Source organism: Chiloscyllium plagiosum, unplaced genomic scaffold (assembly GCF_037043375.1).
Source record: "Chiloscyllium plagiosum isolate Xiang-an unplaced genomic scaffold, Cpla_swu_hap1 HiC_scaffold_13, whole genome shotgun sequence".
Taxonomy (NCBI): domain Eukaryota; kingdom Metazoa; phylum Chordata; class Chondrichthyes; order Orectolobiformes; family Hemiscylliidae; genus Chiloscyllium; species Chiloscyllium plagiosum.
Window position 1 is genome coordinate 53,919,914 of NW_028270151.1, and position 20,283 is coordinate 53,940,196.

A 20,283-nucleotide genomic window follows, 5' to 3' on the forward strand; every position below is an offset into this window, starting at 1 on the left:
TCTTATGGTAGATGATGTTAAGACTGCAGTAAACCAGTGTGAGCAGTGTCAACATCAGCGGCAGGGAGTGCCCCAACACATGATGGGACATATCCATCGGGGGGATGGTCCGGGACAGAGCTGGCAAATGGACTTTGTGGGTCCCTTACCCTCCTCACAAGGATGTAACCACATATGTACAGCTGTGGACACTATGTCTGGGGTTTTGGTAGCCCATCCCTGTCGTCACAACAATCAACAGGCTACCTTGCGATGTTTAGATTTGATTGAACAATTTTATGGATTGCCCATACAGGTCCAGAGTGACAATGGCTCCCATTTCACAGGAAGGGCGGTAAAGCAGTGGTGTCACGATAACCACGTGGAATGGGTTTATCATGTACCCTATCACCCACAAGCTGCGGGACTTATAGAACGAATGAATGGGCTTCTGAAGTCCTCACTACGAAAAGCAGGAGGTTGCAATGACTTAACGGGTTGGAGGAAGCAACTAATTCGGGTGGTGAAACAAATTAATAACCGCCCATTAGGAAATGGGGTAACACCCTTGAATAGGATGATACGAGTATGTGATACCCCAAAGACTCAGCCTATTAAAATGTGGAAGTTCGCTGAGGAAGCTGATATTCCCGTAAGGGCCACGCCGGCTTCGGCTGGACTGGACCTACGAGCACTAACTGCCCAGACTTTGATCCAACAGAAACCTACGGTGATTAAGACCGGGTTAGGGTTGATTTGTCCCCCTGGAACCTATGGGCATATCCTCCCGCGGTCGGGACTGTCACTAAAGGGGATTGATGTGATGGCAGGCGTAATTGACGCAGACTACCAAGGGGAGTTGGGGGTGATCCTGGTCAACATCACCGCTGAACCTTACGTGATACAGAAGGGGGACAGAATAGCGCAATTGGTCATTAAGCCATGTAACCTTACAACGGTGGAAGAGATGGGAGCTCCCGTTACGGTTACTGAGCGTGGGACGGGGGGATTTGGGTCTACTGACACTAAGGGGGCCAAGGTATGGGTGCGCCAGACGACCGGCCCCCCCAGGCCGGCCGAAATCATAGCACAGGGGAAGGACAGTCTGGTCACCATTATGTACCCCGGGGACCCGACCTGGGCAAACGTCCCGGCGAACCAGTGCTACTTACGTGAGACCTAAATAATGTTGTAATTGCTATGCACCCGCAGGCTGACCCTCCGCCTTGAACATGGGGTGGTCATGGGGATTGCGACTCCTATTGGCGATGTTCGCGATCGGATGGCCACTCCAGGGCATCGGTATCACGGCCTGGACGCTGGTACCGGTCGCCCGCCATGAGGTGCGGTGGGAGGCCAGTAGCCAGCGACGGACGCAGGACAATTTTACATGTGAACCCGGTCAGCAGTGCGTTGTTCTGACTCTCACCAGCGACTGTCAATTGTACACGTGTGCACAGTGCTACATGCGCCGGGATGGGGAAAAATATGACATATCGTTCATACCGCCTAATTGCACCCTGGTGGTAAATGCCCAAGTCAAGACGTGTTTGTGGGACCGACGCACCCAGACATGCGGGACAACGGGGACTCATTGGAGCGTCACAGCTCGGGGGGAAGATCTGTGGCTGCGCAATGCCACCGATATTCGGAATCGTCATCGATTCATGTGGTTAATAATGGTACTGCCCTCGACGAACGCCCCGTCTGAGGCGTTATTAAACCCCACGCGGGGCGGGCCAGCACCGAAGAGGGGTGCCACGGGGGGCGTGCGGTCGCATCGAACACAGTTGGCCCCTATTATGTCAACTTGTCAACAGATGGCCCGGGCGGTACTGCACACTGATGTTCATTGGCGGGTACAGTTGCCCCTCATACCCGAGTGTCATACCAAGAGGCGGCGACGAGCGTGGTACGACACCCTGCTGGGAGGCGCAGGAACTGTTATGGGTATCTCGAATGCCATTGACTCTGAGGTAACCCGTACTAAATTATCTAACACGGGACAGGCCACCTCACAAGGACTACATACTATTGGAAGGTGGATGCCATCCGTAATGATGACTCAAGGAGAGACAGCTGAAATAATGATACGATCTCTGCAATGGGAACTGGATGTCTGGGGTGCCACTCAGGAACTGTTTGAGAACATTACGGCTCAGTTAAATTGGACTGCCTGTCATATTCAAATGTTGCATGCTCAAATACAGAAAGAACGCTTTTTGTGTGTGGTAACATCCCCCAATGTACAGGCGTGGAGGGGAATATGGAATGTATCTGAGAAATTGCGGATGATAACCCATCCAGAACGAACATGGTGTAACGCAACTATGTGTAGAGGATACTTTGTTACCATGAATGTAACCCACACTGTTACGGTCTGTCGATATTATGTATTACCAGTGATTACATCTTCTGGATATTATTTTCTGAAGACAAGGGGACAGTGGTTTAGCCCAGATACCAATATTACCTATGATCTGTCCGCTTGTGAACAGACTGATCAGGGGAAAACTTGCCTACTGATGGACAGGTATCGGGACCCTTGCTTGACTAAGGGAACGGCCCTGTGCGAATGGACTGTTGAGGCTCCAAGGGACATGATGTGGCAGATTGGGCCACACACGCTCTGTGTGGCTACCAATAATCCACATCCTATGCTTCCCTCAGCACCGTTCTCGGGATGCCTCTCAAATGTCTATCAGTGGCACTGGCAGAATCACACCTATTTGTTGACCACTTATAGCAGTGCTCGCCACTTTACCAAGGTGCAGTGGAAAGTGCTGAGGAATCCCTGGAACATTTCCCTGGATCGGTTTAAGCGAGCATTGGACCGATCCGAGGAGCTTAAGCAGATATTACGAAAGCATCAAACCAATGTCACCAAGGTTACGGTGTCTACCTTTATACATGGACAGGAGGTAGTACATGCTGCCCGTGTAGTGGACGTGGAGTCAGCTCATCATTGGTGGGACATATTGAGTGGTATGTCCTCCACTGCGGGGACATTCCTGTTCCCACCCTTGTCGATCCTGGTAGCGGTCCTGGTGATTTTAACATGCTGTAATGTCCTGACTTGCTTGTATATTTGGCGTGTACGTAGGCGCTTGTTAGAAAGAATACATATGGGCATAATGTAACACATGTATTGGGCCAAGCAGTGGAATGTGGTGTAAAATTATGTCCCAATACATGTGTGAATCATTATGCAACACATGTATTGGGCCAAGCAGTGGAATGTGGTGAAAGGGTTAAAATTGTGTCCCAATACATGTGTGAATCTAACCGAAAATGGAAGGTGTCGCTTAGTCCCGTGTGAATCTTGTTATACACCTTCCCGTGTGAATCTTCTTATCTGTATGTAACCAGAATGGAATGTGTTTTTTAGCCTTGCTCTGCTGTTCACATGAATGTTTATATCTGGAAAAGGGTATATCAGCTGGAAAAGTCTCCAGTTCGGTAGAGTCTGCTCCGGGGTTACGTTTAACCGCCGAGCGTGGGTTGTTGGCAACCGCTCTACGAGAACTGACGGCTCCCAGTTTTGGTAACATGTAGAGTGAGTATAAGCCAGACCCGTTGTAAGTACGAGACTGGTTGTGGGGACACTGCGGGGAATAAAACTATATTCTAGCAGACTCGCCTCTTGGCTGTTTGTTCTGTGTCAGACTACTTTCCTGCGAGCCTGGTCCTTGACCTTGAGAATTTTTAAAACATATGGCTAAGCATTTACATAACTACAGCCATTAAAATCAAGTCAGGCCGTCCAACAGAACACAATTTTGCCCAACAGGATTGTGAATGGCCTTTTCCCTGACGGTCTCAAAAAACATCCGCCAGTATGCAAGGAAGAAACCATTATTCACAATCACTTTGGACAATAGACTCTCGCTAAGGAAGGAACACCTTAAGTAACAATCAAATTGTATCAAAACTCTAGGCCTGCGATCAACTTGCTATCACCATACTTGGTTAACTAATCAGTTTGAGAGGAGAGATCATTAGCTGAGCAAACTAACCCTTTTTTATGTTTTAAGAAACTGGTTTTCCATCAGCCCAGTGGAACAGGATGTGGCAAATGAAGAAGGTGCATCATAAGTGAGATCTGCTCTCTCTGTCCACTCTGCAAACCCGAGTCCAGCATGCTATCGATTAGTTATATACCTTGGTCAGCATCTAAAAAATTAGCAGCTGCTAACTTCAGGAAACTAAACAAAATATTGACCAGCAAAATGTTTAAATCATCCTGTCACTGAGTTCAAGAAGACAATTAATCCTGTCTGAAACTATCCAATCTATTAATCTAAAGAATCTGCATATAATTGACTTGTTTTGATTTTTAAACTACTTTACCTATGCCGCCCTCAACCCTCACATTGTAAATTAATGCATGGAGTCTGAAATGCATTTTTATGAGAAATTGGAGTATATTTATTATGTTTACCAGATAAGGTGATAAGTTCAATAAATATTATTCTCTTAAAGTCATAGAGTCATAGAGATGTACATCATGGAAACAGACCCTTCAGTCCAACATGTCCATGCCGGCCCGATATTCCAACCCAATCTAGCCCCACCTGCCAGCACCGGCCCATATTCCTCCAAACCGTTCCTTTTCAAAGACCCATCCAAATGCCTCTTAAATGTTGCAATTGTACCAGCCCCCGCCACTTCCTCCGGCAGCTCATTACATACTAGTAATACCCTCTGTGTGAAAAAGTTGCCCCTTAGGTCTCTTTTATATCTTTCCCCTCTCACCCTAAACCTAATCCCTCTAGTTCTGGACTCGCTGACCCCTGGGAAAAGACTTTGTCAATAATCCTATCCATGCCCCTCCTGATTTTGTAAACCTCTATAAGGTCACCCCTCAATCGCTGATGCTCCAGGGAAAACAAAACAGCCCCAGCCTGTTCAGTCTCTCCCTATTTTGGTATCATCTGCAAACTTACTAACTGTAACTCTTATGCTCACATCCAAATCATTTATATAAATGACAAAACGTAGAGGACCCAGCACCAATTCTTGTGGCACACCACTGGTCACAGGCCTCCAGTCTGAAAAACAGCCCTCCACCACCACCTTCTGCCTTTGACCTTTGAGCCAGTTCTGTATCCAAATGGCTAGTTCTTCCTGTATTCCGTGAGATCTAACCTTGCTGACATGTCTCCCATGGGGAACCTTGTCAAATGCCTTACTTAAGTCCATGTGGATCACATCTACCACTCTGCCCTCATCAATCTTCTTTGTTACTTCTTCAACAAACTCAATCAAGTTTGTGAGACATGACTTCCCATGCACAAAGCCACGTTGACTATCCCTAATCAATCTTTGCCTTTCCAAATACATGTACATCCTGTCCCTCAGGATTCCCTTCAACAACTTGCCCACCACCAATGTCAGGCTCACAGGTCTATAGTTCCCTGGTTTGTCCTTACCACCCTTCTTAAACAGTGGCACCACGTTAGCCAACTTCCAGTCTTCCGGCACCTCACCTGCGACTATCAATGATACAATATCTTAGCAAGAGGCCCAGCAATCACTTCTCTAGTTTCCCACAGAGTTCTAGGGTACATCTGATCAGGTCCTGGGGATTTATCCACTTTTATGCATTTCAAGACATCCAGCACTTCCTCCTCTGTAATATAGACATTTTGCAAGGTGTCACCATCCACTTCCCTACATTCTATACCTTCCATATCCTTTTCCACAGTAAATGTTGATGCAAAATACTCATTTAGTATCTCCCCCATTTTCTGCGGCTCCACACAAAGGCCGCCTTGCTGATCTTTGAGGGGCCCTATTCTCTCCATCGTTACCCTTTTGTCCTTAATGATTCTCCTTAATTCTATTTGCCAAAGCTATTTCATGTCCCCTTTTTGCCCTCCTGATTTCCCTCTTAAGTATACTCCTACTGCGTTTATACTCTTCTAAGGTTTCACTCGATCTATCCTGTCTATACCTTACATTTGCTTCCTTCTTTTGATTAACCAAACCCTCAATTTCTTCAGTCATCCAGCATTCCCTATACCTACCAGCCTTTCCTTTCACCCTAACAGGTATATGGATTCTCGTTATCTCATTCCTGAAGGCTTCCCATTTTCCAGTCGGCCCTTTCCCTGCGAACATTTGCCCCCAATCAGCTTTTGAACGTTCTTGCCTATTAAGTCAAAATTGGCCTTTCTCCAATTTAGAACTTCAACTTTTAGAACTGGTCTATCCTTTTCCATCATTATTTTAAATCTAATTGAATTATGGTCGCTGGCCCCAAAGTGCTCCCCCACTGACACCAGTCACCTGCCCTACCTTATTTCCCAAGAGTAGGTCAAGTTTTGCACCTTCTCCAGTAGGTACATCCACATACTGAATCAGGAAATTTTCTTGTACACAAATTCCTCTCCATCCAAACCCTTAACACCATGGCAGTCCCAATCTATGTTTGGAAAGTTAAAATCCCCTACCATAACCACCCTATTATTCTTACAGATAGCTGAGATCTCCTGACAAATTTGTTTCTCAATTTTCCTCTGACTATTAGTGGGTCTACAATACAATCCCAATAAGGTGATCATCCCTTTCTCATTTCTCAGTTCCACCTAAATAACTCCCTTGGATGTATTTCTGGGAATATCCTCCCTCAGTACAGCTATAATGCTATCCCTTATCAAAAACGCCAATCCTCCCGCTCTCTTGCCTCCCTTTCTATCCTTCCTATAGCATTTGTATCCTGGAATATTAAGCTGCCAAACCCGCCCATCCCTGAGCCATATGTCTGTAATTGCTATGATATCCCAGTCCCATGTTCCTAACCATGTCCTTAGTTCATCTGCCTTCCCCGATATTCCCCTTGCATTGAAATAAATAGTTTAATTTATTAGTCCAACCTTGTCCCTGCCTGCCCTGACTGTTTGACACTCTTCTGGTCTCAACTGTACCTGTCTCAGATTGACCACTGTCTCCCTGGGTTTCACCACCCCCCCCCCCACCTTACTAGTTTAAATCCTCCCGAGCAGCTCCAGCAAATTTCCCTGCCAGTATATTAGTCCCCTTCCAATTTAGGTGCAATCTGTTCTTCTTGTACATGTCACTTTTACCCCAAAAGAGATTCCAAATATCCAAAAATATGAATCCTTCTCCCATACACCAGCTCCTCAGTCATGCATTCATCTGCTCTATCCTCCTATTCCTGCCCTCACTAGCTCGTAGCACCGGGACTATTCCAGATATTACTACTCTCGAGGACCTCCTTTTTAAACTGCTGCCTAACTCTCTGTAATCACCCTTCAGAATCTCAACCTTTTCCCTTCCTATGTCATTGGTTCAAATGTGGACAATGACCTCTTGCTGGCCCTTCTCCCCCTTGAGAACATTCTGCACCCTCTCTGAGATCCTGGCGCCAGGGAAGCAATACACCATTCTGATTTTTCACTGCTGGCCACAGAAACATCTGTCTGTACCTCGGATTAGAGAATCTCCTAACACAATTGTTCTCATGGAACCCAATATACCCCTCGTTGCAATAGAGCCAGTCTCAATACCAGAAACTTGGCTGATCATGCGACATTCCCCTGAGAATCCATCACCCCCCTATATTTTCCAAAACAGCATACTTGTTTGAAAATGGTTATAGCCACACAACACACCTGCACTAGGTGCCTACCTCTCTTACCTTTCCTGGAGTTAACCTGTCTATATAACTGTATCTGAGACTTTTCCCCCTTCCTATAATTGCCATCCATCACATACTGTTGCTGATGCAAATTCCTCATTGCTTCTAATTGTCTCTCCAACTGATCCATTCGATCTGATAAGATTCGCAACCAACAGCATTTATTGCAGATATAATCCGCAGTAATGCTTAAATTCTGTTCAAACTCCCAAATCTGACAAGAAGCATTGTCTTTTAAGAAAATCATAAGCAAATCTGATTGTTTGTGCATCTTTTACAGCACTTAAACAGTTAAACGCTCACTGAACTGGCAAATGTATTCTAAAGAACAGTTACCATCATAATGAGAATGGGATCAGATAGGGAGCTATTCAATCCATTCTCACCCGATCATATCTCTATATATTCTCTAGAACACTGGGAGAACTCCCTTGCTCATCTTTAAATGGTGCTATTGAGATTTTTAAGTCTCTGAGCAGGAAGAATAGGACACTATTCCAATAACTTATGAAAATTGACAGTTCCAATTTTGCAACACTGTCTCAGTGCTGCATTGATAACCTGTCTAGTTCATGCAGTCAAATTCTCAAGGAACTTATACTTTACACTTTGATTCTGAGGTATTCCCAGTAGCCCATATTGTTTTACCTTACCTTGAAGAATACTGTTTACAATGGTCACTGTGTGCTTTGCAAGAATTTCTGGTTTGCCAATAGCTGCAAGTGCTAAGTAGTTTGACATGTTTCGGGCGAGTTCCTTGTTGTCCATCTGCAGGAACTTTACTGCTACAGGAACAGCAAGAGCCATTACAGCTGGATTACTGTAATTCTGCTGAAACAAACAAAATATCTGAGTGGGAAATCATAGGATGATTAAAACTTAAATATTTTTATCAATTATAAAACAAGACACAGAGTAATTGTCTCATGAAATAAATCAAAGTTTGGGAGCTAACAGTACAAATGATACTTCCACTTTCATAAACAGATACAGTTGGTTATAGCTTAATAAGTTTGCTAGTTTAAACAATTCAAAACAGTTATTTTGAACTACCTTGAATCTACTAAAACTATTTGTAAATGATGAAATAAAATATCTGATCTAAATGGTGATTTCATAAATTTAGTGATGTCAACAAGTAGTGTATTAAAACTGCACACAAGACAGTCAAACTGCTGAATAAAGGGTTGCAGTTGTAGCTTTCAATTAGTTAATTTCATAGATGCAATATGGTTTCCACTTCATGAATCAGAGTTTTGACATATTTTGAGCTCATAGGCATGTAACTTCTGAGGAAGGGTCACCCGATCCGAAATTTTAACTTTGATTTCTCTCCACAGATGCTGCCACACCCGCTGAGCTTTTCGAGCAATTTCTGTTTTCATAACTAAGCTTGGAGTTGCTTACTGTTCTGGTGTGTCAAGCAAACTAGCCAACAAAAGTCAAAATTCTATAATTAAAAAAGGTAGTTCAAATAAACTAGTGGTTTTGGAGAAGTGGTTGTGACTTCAGGTTATGAAATTCAGCTAATGAGGTAGTTTTAATGTTCCCTCATCAGAACCCATTGTGTTTTTACTGTCAACAGATCTGAATCATTTGCACCAAGTCAAGTCATAGTAGCTTCCAATAGTCTCCTTTGTTCAGAACTAGTGAAGTTGGTGCCTTGTCTACTGGTCCTTTGTGTCATCTTGCCTAGAATGTTCATACAATACAAGTAGTGTTACATTCCAGGAGGTAATGAGTTCATGTTTATTGTGATAACTACTGGACATTCAGCAGTCAATTCACTCATTTATTATTTGATAGTGGCTTTTTTAAAGAATCCAGCAAAAAATTATTTAATAAGATATAATTTTGGGATTTCTCTGCTTCAATACTCGGTGATGTGCAATGTTGTGCGGGAATAAATTAAAGGAAACAACAGTAAAGTAATTAGAAAACAGGCCTTTCGGCCCAGCAAGTCCACACCAACCCTCCGAAGAGTAACCCACTCAGACCCATTCCCCTAGCCTATTATCCTAATTTACCCATGACTAGTGCACCTAACCTACACATCCCTGAATACTATGGGCAATTTAACATGGTCAATTCACCTAACCTGCACATCCTTTGGATTGTGGGACGAAACCGGAGCAAACCCAGACAAACGTGGGGAGAATGTGCAAACTCCACACAGACAGTCAGCAGAGGGTGGAATCAAACCCAGGTTCCTGCTGCTATGAGGCAATAGTTGCTACCCACTGAGCCACCGTGCTGCCCCATGGTGGCTCATTGGTTAGTGATGAGAAAGAAAACATAGAGAGAATGATAGGCATTTTAGAGACAGCTTTCACATCTTGTGAGGAGTACAGTCAATCATTTCCCCAGTCTATCGCACTCAGACCTAGGATTTAATAATATCATAGCACATTTTAAAAGACCTACTACCAAGTATTTCTATAATCTGTTCCAAGCATGTTGTAGACTCCTTGCTATTGGAATATGTCCAGGCAGTCAATGAATGTCCCACATGTGTTTGGGAACGCATGGTTTATTTTCAATTTTCTTAAAAGTCAAAGCTCTAATCTAAAGCTGCATACTCTTCACTTCCCAATAGACACATCATTCTTCTTTGAAATTTGTTTGCCTTAAATATAGCTCTGGCTGGAGCAAAAGATGCTTCTTCAACACTTTGGAAGTACATAACAAACTCATCACTGAGATGCCCAACTTTAAGTGTTAAATCAAGATTGCTTGTGGATACCTTTAATCACTCCATCTTGGGATTCTCTGTGGATTAACAGCATTTGCATTTCGATATTTTAAACATTTGTCCACCAGCAGAATAATAGATCACTTTTTTGCTGAGTCTACAAATCTTAAGTCTGATTCATTTGTCAATTAGTTTAATTGTGTGTCCTCTCATTACCGACTTTCAGTATCAGAAAGTTTCTCCTTAAGCAATTAACCAATATACTTCAAGATCCCAGATACCTCCATTAAATCTCCATTCCCCTACCCTATTACTCAACACTTACCCGCTAACAGTGGGAAGAAGCCAGAGCAAACCCACACAGAGATGGGGAAACTTCACACAGACAGTCACCCAAGGCAGGAACTGAACCCAGGTCCCTGAGGCCGTAAGCCACCATGCCACCCACTGAATTGCTGAAGTGTCACAAGACTCAAAATGTTAACTCTGTTTTCTCTCCAGAAATGCTGACAAACCTGCTGAGTTTCTCCAGCAATTTCTGTTTTTGTTACACCACAAAATATTCGAATTAAGTTTCAAATTTTTAATAAAATAAACTAGTGGAAAAGCCAATTTATGGCATTATCGCTTGACACAACGGACACAATTAAAAATTACCACTTTTATTTCTGCTTGTTGTCAGTGCCAGAACAATGTTAGGAAAGCACCAGGATAAAGTGGAGAAATAAGGTATTAATTGGCAAATTATTTCAGAAAGCCATATTTTAGAAGTAAACTGAAGAAAAATTAGGAGATAGCGCCCTCGAGGGGTAATTGTTAGAATTATCCACAAACATTGGCTTTATATGAATAACTATAAAATAAAACAAACAAATCATGCATCAATATAATAAGAGCTCAACAATAGAATATCACCAGTTATATTATGATTTTTGATGGAAGGAGTATACATAGAAGGCTGCAAGCTGCCACTGAAGGAAAAGTACCTCCATTGAATTATTTGCTCAGGGAGATTAAAAAAATGAGTTCAAGGCACATTTTCACATAAAGGCAATTTCCCTCTCAATCACAAATTTAGTACAAAGAATGTAACCAATCTTAACTCTTAAAGACATCAATTAAAGAAAAATCAGTAGCTGGCTCAAATGTCCCTGTCAAGAACATTATTCGCAATGAACGCAGATTAAGCACATCAAGTTAACCATATTCCATCTATGTCTCCAATTAGGTAAGCTCTATATAAGGTCTGTCATGTGGATTAACGTCATGGTAAGTTTTCTCACTCTACTGGGGAAGAGCTTAAGTGAACTCTGCAGGAGAATGGGAACTGAGAGTGTGCTGCTGGAAAAGCACAGCAGGTCAGACAGCGTCCGAGGAGCAGGAGAATTGATGTTTTGGGCATAAGTCCTTCATCAGGAATCCTCTCGACTCTGATCTCCAGCATCTTCAGTCCTCACTTTCTCCCAAGGATTCAGAAAGGAGTAAGGTGGATGTGGAAGAGTGGAAGTGGGGGTAAACAAAGGCTATAAAATATACAGTAAATGAGTTTGGCTATGCTTACTAATTATACATATCTTAACCTCTGAATATATTGAAGAAGGCAAATGAGCTAAGGATACAAAGAGACACTTGGAAGTGTGACAACATGGGCATTTCTGAAGCATGGCTTAAAGCAAGGTAGAATCCTCTTTCAAGGATCTTTAGATGAGAGAACTGAGGAACGATGATATACCAGAAATATTATTGACATGAACCACTAGGGGAGATGTTGCTACATTGGCATGATCTCTGGATGATCACAGGCCTGGATAACGCCTTTGGATAATGAGTTCAAATCTCACTATGTGAGCAGCTGGTGGAAATTACATTAAATTTATAAATAAAACTTTTTTTTTAACAAATTGAAAACTAATATCAATATATTTATGGAAGAAAATATCCTGCCTTTACCTGGACTGTGACTATATGAAATCTTGTGATTCCAGGCCCACAACAATACGTTTGACTCTTAATGGTCCGCAACAATGGATTAACAAGTGACTCAGTTGCTCTAAAATGCTGCAGAAAAGTTAACAAAAGGAGATGCACTAATTCTGACAAATGGAGAGTATTCAATCACTGTTCTAACTTGTAGATGGCAGACAGGTTTTGGGAAGTCAGGGGATGACTTGCTTTCTGCAGCCTTCCCAGTCACTGACCTGCTCTTGAAACTACAAAATTTATACAGCTAGCTGAGTAAAGTTTCTGGTCAATAGTAACCCACAGAATGTTCAAGCAGCATTCAACAACAGTAATGCATCATGTCAAATGGAGATTGTTAGGTTTTCTCTTGTTGAAAATGGTCTTTGCCTCGTACACGTGTGCCATGAAGATTATTTGCCCGAGCCTGAATGATGTCCAGGTCATCAGCAAATATCATCACCTCTTAATTTAAGATGGAGAATGCTGCTGATGTAGCATGTCAAGATGGTTGGAGCTTGACATTGTTGCAGGAACTCCAAAGGGCAATGTCCTGGGGATGAGATGCCTGGCCCCTGACAACTACAGCACAATCTTCCTTTTTGCTGGGTATGGCTGTTAACAGTGGATTTGTGGTTGAGAAGGAAACTGCCTTGATGTGAAAATGTGACTTGAACACTTATTTTAATCTATCTGAGCAGATAATTCAATGGAGACACTTCTCCTTGAATTGACTTCAATTTTACTACATTGGACCAAGATTGAAATGTAGTTTGGAACTGAGTGATGCTGGCGGAATCCAAACTGAGCATTGGTCAATGGGTTACTGCTGTGTACATATAAATTGGTAACTTTCCCTACTTTTTTTTGAGGATAGAAGATAGCCGGATTATACTCCACATTTTCAGATTGATGCCAGCATTGCCACCGTATGCACACAGTTAGTCTTAGATCACAAGTCTTCTGTAGTACTAAATGTTGTCAGGACCTAGAACCTTTGTTATATTCAATGCCAAGAGGCATTTCTTTGTTTCATGCAAATTGAATTAAATTGGTGTAAGCCTGGAGCCTTTGACCCTCCAGTGGAGGCTGATGTAGATCACTTCTGATCGAACATTCTTGCAAATGTTACAACCTTGACAGCAAAGGTTAGAAGCCATCAAAAATGGTCATATCTATGGATTTGGGTGAAGGAGATTATATGAACATTGGAATTGAATAAAAAAAAGGATGGATAGAATAGTTTACTTGTAAACTAATTATAGAAAATAAGGATTAATATAAAATTGAGATGAACAGAAGATATGTCATTGAAAAAGTTGTTTCGTCCAGTTTTTAAGAGAGCATTTTGTGGCATTGAATGAGGGATGAAAGTGGCTTGGAGGAAGAGAAAGTGTCAAGGTCTGAATTGAACTATCAAGCCTTGACTTGATCTCCCTCAGTGTGCTGTTGCAAACCCATATTATTCTGGAGGAGAAAGTGAGGTCTGCAGATGCTGGAGATCAGAGCTGAAAATGTGTTGCTGGAAAAGCGCAGCAGGTCAGGCAGCATCCAGGGAACAGGAGAATCGATGTTTCGGGCATTAGCCCTTCTTCAGGAATGAGGAAAGGGTGTCCAGCAGGCTAAGATAAAAGATAGGGAGGAGGGACTTGGGGGAGGGGCGTCAGAAATGCGATAGGTGGAAAGAAGTCAAGGTGAGGGTGATAGGTCAGACTGGGGTGGGAGCGGAGAGGTCAGGAAGAAGATTGCAGGTTAGGAAGGCGGTGCTGAGTTCGATGGATTTGACTGAGACAAGGTGGGGGGAGGGGAAATGAGGAAACTGGTGAAATCCGAGTTCATCCCTTGTGGTTGGAGGGTTCCTAGGCAGAAGATGAGGCGCTCTTCCTCCAACCGTCGTGTTGTTGTGGTCTGGCGATGGAGGAGTCCAAAGACCTACATATCCTTGGTGGAGTGGGAGGGGGAGTTGAAGTGTTGAGCCACAGGGTGGTTGGGTTGGTTGGTCCGGGTGTTGAGCCACAGGGTGGTTGGGTTGGTTGGTCCGGGTGGCCACAGGGTGGTTGGGTTGGTTGGTCCGGGTGACAGGCCGCCTACTTGTGGAGCGTTTCAGAGAACACCTCTGGGACACCCGGACCAACCAACCCAACCACCCTGTGGCTCAACACATCAACTCCCCCTCCCACTCCACCAAAGATATGCAGGTCTTTGGACTCCTCCATCGCCAGACCACAACAACACGACGGTTGGAGGAAGAGCGCCTCATCTTCCGTGTAGGAACCCTCCAACCACAAGGGGCTTATGCCCGAAACGTCGATTCTCCTGTATTCTGGAGTAGAGGCTTGCCCACCACATAGCATTCTTCTGGGGTCAAGTAATGAATGTAAATTCTGGATGTAGGTTTGCTCATTGAGCTGGAAGGTTCATTTTCAGACTTTTCATCACCATACTAGGTAACATCATCTATGATCCTCCGGATGAGGCGCTGGTGGTATGGCCCACTTTTTATTTATGTGTTTAGGTTTCCTTGGGTGGGGGATGTCATTTCCGGTGGTGACATCATTTCCTGTTCTTTATCGCAGGGGTGGTAAATGGGATCCAAGTCAATGTGTTTGTTGATAGCGTTCCGGTTGGAATGCCATGCTTCTAGGAATTCTTGTGCGTGTCTCTGTTTGGCTTGTCCTAGGATGGATGTGTTCTCCCAACTGAAGTGGTGTCCTGCTTCACCTGTATGTAAGGATATTAGTGAGAGTGGGTCATGTCATTTTGTGGCCTTTTTGACGTTCATGTATCCTGGTGGCTGGTTTTCTGCCTGTTTGTCCAATGCAGTGTTTGTTACAGTTCTTGCAAGGTAGTTTGGCATCTGTGCCTAAATTACAAAATACAAACACTACACTGGACAAACATGCAGAAAACTAGCCACCAGGATACATGAACATCAATTAGTCACAAAAAGACATGACCCACTCTCACTAGTACCCTTACCTACAGGTGAGGCAGGACCACACTTTGGCTGGGAGAATATATCCATCCTAGGACAAGCCAAACAGAGACACACACGAGAATTCCTAAAAGCGTGAAATTCCAACCAAAACTCTATCAACAAACACATTGACTTGGATCCCATTTACCACCGCCTGAGAAAAAGAACCAGAAATGGCATTACCACAGGGGATGACATCACCACAGGAAATGACATCACCAACCAAAGGAAACCTAAACACGTAAATAGAAAGTGCCATATCACCAATGCTTCATCCAGAGACTCTCTGATGATGTTACCTAGTATAGTGACGAAACATCTGAAAATGAACCTTCCAGCTCAGCGAGCAAACCTACATCCAGAAGCTCTACCTGAGCTACAAATCTTTTCAAAGCACGAATGCAAATGTTAACAATTACCAATTTTTTCAAATCCATTTTTTAATCTGGTTCTGCCAAACTAAGTACAACATTGTAGAAAAATGCTCCCTATTCCTAAATACACATGTTCAAATAGCTACAGAGAGAATGGAGATCTGGTTATTAAATCTCTAAATGTTCTTAGAAAAAAATCATTAATGGAAATGCAGCAAAGCAAGGAGATAAATAAGGAAGTATACTGAGGGAATAATATTAACTACAGTGAAAGCTTTCTTAGATTTCCTGTGTTTAAAAGCACGATTGCTGCTAGGCAACAGGGGATTAGGATAATATGTTGTTTTAGGGACAAGCATTTAGATCAATTAGCGCTTGAGTTTTCGAAGCTTTCAATAATAAGGTTAGTGTAAAAATTTGGAGACGCCAGCAATCCAGAAGAAACTCAAAAATATTACCTCTGTTTAAACAAAATGAACTAAGAAATCTCTCACCACTGGGAGCCAAGAATGAAAAGTATTATCCATGGGAAAAACAGACTCAATGGGATCAGAGTCTCAAATTACACTTTACTGGACTGTTTGAACCAGTTGTACTTGTGTCATAATGTTTGCTGAAGTTTAATGTAATAATAATTTAACAAATCCGTCTAAAGTGATATGCAGTGACGGATATGGGCAAAATCTGTGGCTCTATTAACATGCTGAGATTGTACCTTAATTCAACATTGAGGCAAAGGCTGAGAAAGCAGAACTATTGTTTTTGTTCTGTTTGTTCAGTTCATAAAACTGATTCCAAAAGGCAAAATTTAAGATTTATTGAATAGTTTTATATAAACATTTGGAAACTGCTTAAGGAATGATTGAGCACTATTGAGGTATTTTTGTTTATGGTAATATATACATTAGTTTATAACAGATTCTAAATACCTCAGTAATGTGGATAAGAAACAAATAAATGATTAATCAGCTGAAGGCATCGGAGATGTGGATATATAAGAGGTTGTTCCACTAACCTGTTCCTACTGCTCAGTTCATAACAAAGAGAGAAAGTTACAACATTTTGGTCACGTCATTAGACCAGACATTAAACAGACACAATTATTGGATGGAAAATGTGGGAGCCAGAAGCCAAAGAGAAAATAGATGATTATCTGAAGGTACAAAGATCCTTCGCAGAACTTTTTTAAATACAATCCCTACAGTGTGGAAACAGGCCGTTAGGCTCAACAAGTCCACGTTGACCCTCCAAACAGTAACCCACCCAAATCCATTCCCCATTACTCTACATTTATTCCTGACTAATGCACCTAACCTATATATCCCTAAACATTATGGACAATTTGGCATTATGGGAATGTTCAAGAACAGCAGAGGACAGGCAGAGCCATGTCAGTCAACCTTCGGGGAAGATAACATCGTGAAGGAACAAAGCAATTTATCCAAGTCAGAAAACTTATTAATACACTGATGAGATGGTTTGCCTTTCTATTTAAGAAAGGAAGAAGAGAGAATGGTCAGCTATCCTAACTTCAGTAGCAGACGTAATGGTGAATCTATTATTAGAGACAATGCAACAGGCCACATTGAAAATCATATGATGAAGTAGAGCTTCCTCAAACAGCCCTTCCAAACCTGCAACTCCTACCAACTGGAAGGACAAAGGCAGCAGATGCATGGGAACACCTGTAAGTTCTCCTCTACGCCAAATGCCTAAAACTGGGTCACTATTCCTTTGCTGTCAGTGGTAGAAAATCCTAGAACTCCCCTCCTAACAGCATAAGATGCATCGTCCATTCATGTATTACAAGAAGTCAGTTCTGAAGGGCAAGTGGGATGCGTAGAAAAGCTGGCAAAGCCAACACTTACATCCCATGAACAAATTTAAAAAAGACATACATTTATAGAAGGGAAATCATATTTGACAAAACTGTTAGAATTTATGGGGAAATAACAAAGAAAAGTAATTTTAATTTACATTCTAAAAAGCATTCAACACAAATTGCTGTTAAGCAAGATTAGCATTAATGGGACTGTGTTGAGGGTGGTTGAATGTTGAATGGATGGAAATATTTGGGTTGGGAGCCTGTAACAGATAAGGTATCATAAGGATCTGTACTTGGACCTTGGTTATGGACAGCCTGTTTTGTTGACTTTAATGAATGCACAAATTCACATTTCTTGATGATACATGATAGGGTGGGTAAGTAAGTGATGAGAGAGTGGATGAGCCTGCAGAGGGATATGGACAGTTTAGGTGCATGTTTAAAAACATTTTTGTTAGAATACAACATGGCAAAGGGCGAGCTTACCCTTTTTGGTAGGAAAAGCAAAGAAGCTGAAGTATTTTTTTGAATGCTAACAGCCTGGGAAATCTGAGGGACCTGAGGTCCTTGTACTTTCATCACAGAAAATGAATATACAGGTGCAGAAAGCAATTAGGAAGGAAACTGATTTTTAGCTTCTTTTTCAAAGAGATTGGAGTACAACATGAAGAAGTTTCATGACAATAATCAGCGCATTTCGTGAGACCACTTGAGCATGGTGGCTCTCAGCCTGGTCTCTTGGTGATCTTTCGGCCAGTCTCTCGGCAGTTCATGGTGGTGTCTTGGCTCAGCGTGCGAGTGAAACCTGCCCAGGCATGTTCCCGAGGCACTCACGGAGATCAGAGAAGCCTAGGTTTCAGCACCAGTAATGGCATTTGTGCAGCGGCATCAAGAACATGTAGTTGAAGTCTCCCGGAGAGTGAGATAAGCGGACAACTCATCAAAGACTGTTGAACTTCTAACTTATTCCTTTATTTTCCTAGTATCAACTATAGAAAAAATCTTTAATGTTAACTATGACCTTTTTTTTTATTTTTCTACTTATTCAATGAAGTAACTTTTTAATTCTCATTTCTCTTACTACTTTGTACCCAAACTTGTTTGGTACCTGGGTACATTGGTACCTAAGATGGCACTAAGTGTGGCAAAATTATACACTTTTCACTGTACTCCTGTACTTGAGTACAGATAACAATAAAATATAAATCTAAAATCTAAATCTAAACCATATCTTGAGTACTGTGTGTAGCTTTGGACTTCTTACTTAAGGAAGCATTTTCTCATCCTTTACAAATTCATTCAACCAATTCCTGGGATGTGGGGATTGTCCAATGGCAAGAGATTGGGCAGCCTATGCTTTAAGGCAGAAACAAATACAGAAATGGACTATGAATAGAAAAAGGATGTGGGGAGGTCCTTAAGGAGCGAAATAGACAATAGATGAGCATAGAGAGAAGCTGACGGGTTGCAACATCGTAGGGTGGGGATTAAAGTGTTGGAAACTGACTTTGAAAAGGCTCAAGGCAATTTTAAGGCCATTCTCCTGAGCTGCCCTTCCTCACAAGCCTGCTGGACTGATGAGTCACTGTCATTGCTGGAACACAGTTCAACTGCTGGAATTTGGCATCACTTAATGCAAACTTTCTTAGGTGGTTTTGCAGAACCACCTAAGAATGCCCAATCTGCATTTCTAATCCCCATCCTACAATCCCAGGTCCCAGACTAGGAGATAAACTAGTTTATGTTAATCTATATTAAAATGGAATATAATTTTTTTTAATTAGAGGCATCTAGTATTCAATACAGTGGTCAGAAAAAAATTCCATCAAACATTACTGTACTTTCAATATTATTATTTTCACTTAATTCAATGTATTCCTACCACATATCATTAAGTGATTGTGCACACAACTTACTTGAAAGATGCAACTCATTATATCAGAAACAATTTTAGCATGCGGAGTATCTTCATCCTTGCTGACTGGTTTCAGATTATGTTCTAAGCATGATTCCCACAATGTTACAAGAGCCTTCCCATGCTTCTCAATAGATTTTGTTTTCCTTATTGCAGTGGTGATTCGAGTAATGCAGATTTCTACCACTGCCTGATCATTGACATTCTTTAGATAGTCCTAAAAAAGTGGAAAAACAAAATATTATATCATTTACATGAACTGCAAAATCTATTCATATTATTCTTTATCTGAATAATGCTGATATTAAATCAGACAACACCAGCCTGGATACAAACTATAGCCCTGGCCAGTGCTGTGGCGATAGGGTTAGCCCAGTGCAGGTGAAGACAGATGCCCAACAGTTCAGGAAGAAGGTCAATGATCTTTGTGGTCCATAAGGAGAAGTGTTACAATCTTCTCTTTACTACCTTAGGCTCAGGACCACCACTCACTTTAATTCTGCCACATACACCTTATCAGGGCTAGTGGACTATAACTCTCACTATTACATGGATCATACACACTCAAGCACACACAGCCATCTCATGCTCCCAAACAGTTAACTCTTTCTGTCTTCTGTGCTTCCTACTCACACTCTGGTGGCATGTCACCACCTCTCCTGCCCCCAAGTCATCACTAACTTCTCCTCTATCCACTTACCTCCTACTCTCTCATTTTTTTTACTTCTATCAAGGAAAACTGGCCCACACCCATAGCCTGATGTCTCCATGGTACCCCAACTGACAGACCTATAATCACCAAACTGTTTGCACTTGACCTATAGGACTGACTTTGGCCCAAACCCTGGACTGCGTGGATGCTAACATGATGATGGATCAAAACTCCAGAGCATTCAGAC

General features: G+C 42.3%; 1 protein-coding gene across 8 annotated transcripts in view; it reads right to left on the bottom strand.

Moving 5' to 3' along the window:
• Positions 1-20,283, bottom strand: part of veph1 (ventricular zone expressed PH domain-containing 1) — a 315,263-nt gene that overhangs the window by 256,086 nt on the left and 38,894 nt on the right. For 5 of the 8 annotated variants that reach the window (XR_015759192.1, XM_087993606.1, XM_087993605.1 and 2 more), the window contains 2 exons: positions 19,386-19,601; positions 8,296-8,491 (listed from right to left, as the gene is read on the bottom strand). Coding sequence is in view for 7 of the 8 variants with exons in the window: in XM_087993606.1 (XP_087849732.1) it covers positions 8,296-8,491; positions 19,386-19,601 (412 nt within the window). In the remaining variant the exon portion in view is untranslated. The remainder of the gene's footprint in view (positions 1-8,295; positions 8,492-19,385; positions 19,602-20,283) is intronic. The other 3 variants (XM_087993610.1, XM_087993608.1, XM_087993607.1) reach the window with 2 other exon arrangements.